General features: G+C 35.0%; 1 protein-coding gene across 1 annotated transcript; it reads right to left on the bottom strand.

Annotated features, from left to right (window-relative positions):
- Positions 1-406: 406 nt before the first annotated feature.
- LOC120216966 (synaptonemal complex protein 1-like) lies at positions 407-7177 on the bottom strand. The gene is given in 20 exon segments (XM_039214228.1): positions 407-703; positions 1079-1179; positions 1727-1786; positions 1935-2018; positions 2166-2273; positions 2415-2504; positions 3141-3227; positions 3289-3325; positions 3327-3397; positions 3491-3598; positions 3726-3836; positions 3905-3973; positions 4053-4181; positions 4267-4515; positions 4592-5268; positions 5909-6007; positions 6158-6283; positions 6385-6592; positions 6809-6858; positions 6949-7177. Coding segments are annotated over 19 exon segments (2619 nt in total). The 5' UTR covers positions 7106-7177; the 3' UTR covers positions 407-703; positions 1079-1080.
- Positions 7178-7525: the final 348 nt, after the last annotated feature.

The following is a 7525-nucleotide window of genomic DNA, read 5'->3' as shown; positions in this document are numbered from 1 at the left end:
CATGAAAGCAAAAGGGAGTTATAGGTCACATACAGAACAAATCGATACACAAAATGAGAGGGGGTTATAGAAGAGGAATTTGAAAAAGTTTGTCCCTTTCTTTTTCTTTTGATTGGAGTGAATATTAGCAATAGGTACCACAAAGACATAGTAAACGAGTAAACAAAGTGAGACCATGAGCCACCTATCCCCGCCAGTTTAATACTCCTAGCCTTAGGCTTTTCTATCTGGTAAACAAACTGCATGCTCAAATTTTAAAATCCATACACCCAATCAAGTGAACTATGATATCTCAAATTTGCACTCCTGGCAAAACAGAAAAGAGAAAAAAGAAGAATATGAAATTGTTAGTTCAGAGTGAGCAAGTTTCAGATAAGCTAAAAAGACATGTAGCTATCAGCCCATCACCTGATTTCATCACTTCAGTCTGAACACATGCACAAAAGTTCCCAAGTATGTTTCTTTCTAAACACCCTAACAATCTTTATCTAACATTGTTTACATGCCAGAATGTGGCAGACAAATGGTCTCAATTATATTTCCAAAAATCAGACCATCACATGCCTCTTGCTAACAGAAAAAATTTGAATTCATCCCTAAAACCCATCAGAAACAAGGTAAAAAAGACTCTTTCAAATGTGTTTGGGGGGGGGGGGGGAATTAAGTCTGTTTTCAGGTGTCAACATCAGATACATCATCCATCCTGCAAATAAGCATAAATGTCAAGATAAAACCACAATTTGGTAGGAAACTCAAAAGATGCGCTGCTTTAGAATATCTTATGACAGTTTAGAATTCATCTCTTTTGAATAATTTGATGCTAAACCAACTAAGAATGACAGGCCACTCATACAATCAACCCTGCCATGTCAAACTTCAAATTCTTAATTAGGCGAAATGATCAAGAACAAAAATTCAGTTGGACCATTTCAGGTGGTATAAAATGATTGAGTGGAGATCATAGTAATTTTAGGTCAATTATTTCTGCTATTCCAAAGAAAATAGAAAACAAAAATAAAAATCCAAATAGAAGAATCTTGTCTAGAAGTTCATTCCTAGAATAGATAAATGACAGTACCTTTAATCAAATGCATATGGGTCATCCGCATAAGGATTTAGAGAACCTTCTGAAAACAAATCCCCGATATTTGTAGCATTTGGTTGACTTCCCTTAGTTCCCTTCATGATGAATGTATCAATAATGAGTTTCTCTAATGCTGGGAAGAAAATAACACTTTGATTTAAATACTCAAGCGTATGCTGATACAGTGAGTCATACCATAAACAGTTTAATCTATTGTTGTTTGTATTTCTTAGAAGTCCGTACCTAATTCCTTGTTTAGGTTAATCAGTCCACACTTACATCCAATTACTATATCCAGAGCCAAACGAAGCTAAATATTTGGGCTTCAGCATTTTTCTAAAGGACGGAGTTAGTAGTTGTAGGCCATACTCTTTTAATAACATACTGGAATCTCTTTCCTATACTGTTTCTAACGGCATCCAGTACGACGTAGGCATAGGAGTATGACCATACGTCTAAATCAAACAAGAACAAAATCTCAACTCACATGTTCAGTTAATTTAGCGATGTCATTAGAGATGTCAGAACTGTGAAGGGAAAGGTATAAAGTGTGAAAATTTAACTGTTAATCCCCGAATGGTGTTGCTAGTTTTGCCTTTTCTTTTTTCTTCTCCTAAATGTAAGTCTTTAGATTTTGAGTACCTGAACAAAACTTCCGGCGTTATTAGCTTTTGGTATCCGAACCTTCTTTTTCGTTGGATCCTGTTGTAAACATCAGACAAGGAAGTTCAGCATCGATTGCGTGTGAGTGTATACAAAATTACAACACTATTGACCGACTTATTCCAAACTTTTTATTCTACCGAGGATGTAAACTTTTCATGGACTTAAAATGGTGTTAGGTACATACCTCAAATAAGAATGTACTTCTTTTTCTTCGTTTTGTGATTGTTCTTCCATTGGAAGTTTCGACTTCATATTCATGGTGGGTTACCTGCCATGCCATAAGGTAAGATGAAGGAGGTTTTGAGGATGTGTCAGGACCCGCAAACCAAATATATATTGAAGATGAATGTTTATCCCTTTTTTTCCCAACCTAACCGCAAATGGGAAAAAAGAAAGGGCAGCAGAATTATTTTACCTTCTTATGATGCCTAGGAATGCTCATTACACTTCCCGTGTTGGTATTTTCAACTTTCTTCAACAATTTTGACACTGGTGTTTGTGTTACACCTGCGAATGGTGATTGCTGTAAACAATATAAAAAGACATTTAAGGTGCCTTAAATAATATGGAATTTCAACAGACAATGTAGAAAGCAATCACGGTGACATATAACGATTATTAAAATTTAGTCAGGGAGTCAAAATTATTTATTGCTTTCCGTTACCTTCTCTTCTTCCTCTGGCCTTACAAAAGCATGTTGAGTTCTTTTCTCAAAACCAGAACCCTTCTTCTTAACTGAAGAAATGGAATAATCCTGCAATCCATCAAATTGGTGGCTTTTAGATAATTGTAAAAAGCCACTTGACATTTTAATAATGCTTACCGAAAGATTCCACATCTGAATCCTACTCCAAGACAAATCATACAAAGTAAGGTTTCTGACCCCAAATAACTTAAAACAAGAAATAAATCTGTCTGTGCCAAATATGCATGGTTTTGTGAGTGTTTTAGTATATGTTGCCTTTCAAGAAATAAATATTTCAGCATAAACTCTAAGGTATTGTCCTCGCTGCCACAGTGGTATTGGTGACATGCATGACCTTCTACTCTATGATGCTTCGTTACTACTCCATCTGCTTTTGCTTCCCTTCCAAAAGCATCGATTCGATCAATCATGCAAAGAAATAGTTCCAACCATGCTCAATACACGAAGAATTTAAATCCAGTTAATATCAAAACTTGGAAACTGTCTTCATAAGACAAACACTATAAATGAAATATTTGGTAAAAGTGATCATTGCAGAGCCTAGCTACACACTGAACGATGGAGGTCAGTACTGCACATTTGGAAAATATGAAAAGGTTAATGTGACAGTTAATTGGCTGTTATTTTCTTTACATGCACAAGAAGAGTGAGAAAGAAAGCATTATATTAAAGAAATAAACCAACCCTTCTCGAATCCACTTCTTGTTCCTCTTGTGGTTTGTCACTCATGACCTTCAACTGCAGTTGTAATAGAGCTCTCTGTCTATCTTCCTGCAACACATTAACATAGATCAAATATTATGCCATTAAAATAAAAGAAGGAAACACGTACTTTGGACTTTTGGAGACTTAACTCCTCTGAAGATTTTGCACTCATCTTCAAATTGACATCTTAATGCTTTCATCTGAACTTCATGCTCATTCCTAAGAGATGTTGTTTTCTAGACCAATTCTTAAACTATTAGTATTACCAAATTAAATACATTTGATATTAATTTGAATAATTCAAACTTAAAGCTTAACAGTGTACATACCTTTCTCAGCTCCTCTTCTGCCTGAAGTTGGGCACGTTTTAGCTCCTCATGGTGATCAGCTTTCAGATTCTGTTCCTTTCTATCGTGCTCCTGCTGAAGACGAGTGATCTACAAGGCATGAAAGACATTAGAATTCATAGCCTGGAGTATCATAGATATGACAATTGCATCCTACATGCATAAAGAGACAACAAACAACTTGATCTTAAGTTTGCATCAGTTTCTAGAGCCATACTACAGTAGCATTTTCCTCTTGAATGCTCAACAACTTTAGCCTTAATTCTTCTTTGCACTCTGCAACCTTCTGGTCACATTTCTGTTCCATTTCTCCAACAACTTTGTCAGCCTGAAAGACTAAGTAAGTGAGAACCACTATTTTCTGCATCTAGCAACACACAAAAATCATGAGCTAACCTTCTCTTTTTCTAGTTTGACAATATCCTGCTTCTCCATGTCATATTTCCTCCTCATGTCATTAATAGCCTGAGCAAACTCCTCAAAATTATTAATATGATTGCCATCTTAAAGGATTCACCTCGCATTGAAGGGTAAAAAATGATACCTGATCATTTCTCTGAGATATCTCTTTCAAGTGTCTAGATAACTCTAGCTGCTTACTTTCTAGCATCACATCGTACTGCTTCCTAGCTTCCACAATTTTACTTTCAGCAGTTTCCAGAATTGCCTGATTCTGAAAAAACATTCAAAATCTTAAGTTTATTTCAAAGCCTGCATAAGAGTTTCAAATTCATATACTCTATTACTGTTTTCTAAACCTCAGAAATTTGATCTTCCAGCTTCTTTTCCCTTTCTTTATATTGCAGGATAAGCTGTTCTTTTTCCTCTACCATGACCCGCAGCTGACCAACTTGTGTCTCCAAAGAAACTTCCTGTGCTTCATGTTTCTCCAGCTCCTTTCGCATGTTATCAATTTCTTCTTTTTTTCCTTGTATCTCTGCTTGCATTTTCTCTGTATTATCTTTATTCTCCATTTCCAATGCTGAATTTTTCAGCAATAGATCTCTCTGTAGGACAAGCAAATTGGCTTATGTTAGAAATAAGGATAGTTAAAATAGATAAAATTTGAATATATATTTAAACCATTTTATTCTCGGATGATCTTGAACTTTCAGATAGTGTGTCAATCTTCTCCTCCAGTTCTGAAACCAACTTTTCTGTTTCAATATTCTTTGAGACTAGATTTTCTGCTTCGGATTCCAACTTCTGGATTCTCTTTTCAGCTAAATGGCATTCTTCTGAAAGCTGTGCCATGGCAGACTCTTGGGCTTTCTGAAGTTCAATGATCATACTGTTTAACTGCTGGTTAACCGATTCTAATGCATCCCTTTCAGATGTTATGCACAAGAATTTATCATGGAGTTGCTCATACTTCTTTTGGGCATGCTCAGCAGCAAGACCTCTCTCCTGTTGGACTAACTTAAAGCAAGTGTCATAGAGAAAATTTAGTTCATCAAACTTGTTTGTAAAAGTCATATTTTGTATATCCAGCTCAACCAACTGCGCAGACAACAAAGCAACAAAACTTTCATGATGTTTTATCTCCAGGAGGGATACTGATAGCTTTTTAGCATATTCATTATTGCTCAACAGAAGATCACTGTTCTCTTTCTCCAAATTCTCCTGGGTGGTTAGCAAACATTTTATCTCATCCTTTTTTAATCTCAGCTCAATCTGAACTTCTCCCATTTTAGAGTTCAAACTCTCAGCAGCCTGTTTATTTGCAATTACGGTTGCTTCAAATTTCTTTATTAGAGCATCTGCATGCGAAAGTTTACACAAGGATGCTTTTAATGAATCAAACACAATGGTTATCACGGCTAAAAGTTGCACCTCTAAAACAATCAACCTGCTCCAGTAATGTTTTCTTCAGTCAAAAGGTCCCCTATCCTAAGGGATATGTTAGAAATTGACCTATTTAAAATTGAAATGTCTTCTCTCTTTTCTTTTCTTTTTTTTTTTCTAAATATGGGAGTACCAAGCATCCTAAAGTGAAATTGGTAAGAAACTTATTCGATGGTTTTGTAATCTTCTAGCAAGACTGATATGATAAGTACAAGGCTCAATTTCACAAGAGCCTTAATGATAATTACAGCATGATTATCAATATCAAAATAAAATTACCGCTTATTATCCTTTCTATCTTAATGCTTTAGGTAGAATCTGCCCCTAGATTGATTCAAGTAGCTTATTTGTGTAACGCAGAAAAGATTGAAATACGAGGCATGTAAGCAAAATATATTCACGAGGAAACTTCAAACATCTTCCAGGACATTAATATAGAATCATATTAGGCTATGTATTCATGTGAAATTATCTAATAACTAATGCAACCACTTAGGACTCTTTTAACATATATGAGAAAGCCTAAATACCAACTCAGCCAAGCAATGTTCTCACCTTTTTCCTCGATGAGGTTCTCAGTTTTGCGCTGTTCATCCCTGTAAAACCTATCATTTTCCTCTTTCTGAAATTTGAGTTCTTCTATTTTCTTTCCACCTGCATTGAAAATATCAAATGTCCAACACATTGAAGAATGATAAATCACATAATGCAATGTAATCTGCTCTTGTTGTTAGTAAAAGAATATCAATAATCATCACAAGTGAAGAATGATGATCTTGTGCAAAGAAAATAAAAGTAACTCACGGTTTCTGGTAGTTTCCTCAGCAAAACTTAACTTCAATGAAAGGCCATCCACATGCTCATTCAGTGAGTCTATCGCTTTTGAACCTTCAGCCACTTTGACTTCGAAAAACTCCTTATCTTTCTCAGCTATTTAAGAACATAAATAAAAATACTTAAAACAATACATAATATAACATAGAAAAATGAATTTTCAGGGACATTAAATTGCATATGTATAAAACACCTACCATTCTGAACTTGAATGGCTAAATGATGTAATGTTTCGGTGAGTTGATCATAAAGAGTCTTAGTTGAAGAGAATTTGGACTCTAGACCTTTCCAAAGCTTCTCATCTTCCTTTTGCTTTACTTTGAGCTTAGCATTCTCGTTGAAAGCATTCTGCAATTTTTCCTCTAATATCCGGATATGATCCATTGATTTCATCAGCTTGCAATTCTGCAGTTATTGAAATGATTCGTAAAATAGCCACCAAAAATGAAAAAGAAGAGATCTTCATTATCTCGTGAGACTAAACCATATTATATGATTAAAGACCAAATACAAGCAAGAACAGTAAAGAGTAAAGAAACTCTTGAATCTGCATGTTTTGCACGAGGCTGAATGAACATCGAGGGGGAAGAGGAGGAGGAATAACAAGTAGAGAGAGAATACCTTCATTTCGAGATCGGTCTTCACAGAAGCTTGCTCTTTAACAAGTTTCTCTAGAAGCAAACAAAACATGCCAAGAATTATAAAAAATGTTCGAATTGTTCAATAACTTACATAATTAGAGCAATTTTTTCGATTAAAACCTGCAGTAAGTTTCAAATTTGCGAAACTTCCCAGAGAACTTGAATCGGAAGACGGTCGCGAAGAGACTTGGAAGGTTTTGGCGGATCCAGAGCCGGATCGTGATAAGGATTTGAATTGATCCAAGTTTTTAACGCTTGGAAACCCTAGTCTCTGCATCTTCAAAGATCGAAGGTCAAATATGACAACGAAACTCAGGAAATTTCGCTTCAATCGCTTTCGAGAGCTCTCTCCCTGGAAATCCGATTTGTTCTGAGTGAGAATTTTTGAAAAATGGATTAGGCGCGGAGGAGTGGTATTTTATAGGACGGAGTAAGTCGGTTAACGCGGCAGTTTTAATTGCATGTGCTCGATCCTATTGCAACGTTATACAGCGTCTGCTAGAACCTATATTGCTCTTTAATATTGTATTACTGTTATAATATAAACTTACATTATATTATATAAATAGTTAATTTGGATTTTTTTTATATATTAATATTTTATTTATCAATACATTAATTCAAATTAAGTGTTACATATTATTACAAAAATAATTTTTTAATATAATTTTTTATATTTACAATTTAAAAATTTGAA

The sequence above is a fragment of the Hibiscus syriacus genome, unplaced genomic scaffold, assembly GCF_006381635.1.
Source record: "Hibiscus syriacus cultivar Baekdansim isolate YM2019G1 unplaced genomic scaffold, ASM638163v2 tig00110174_pilon, whole genome shotgun sequence".
NCBI classification, from domain to species: domain Eukaryota; kingdom Viridiplantae; phylum Streptophyta; class Magnoliopsida; order Malvales; family Malvaceae; genus Hibiscus; species Hibiscus syriacus.
Note: the sequence above shows the minus strand (reverse complement) of the source record. Positions and strands in the feature narration are given on the sequence as shown.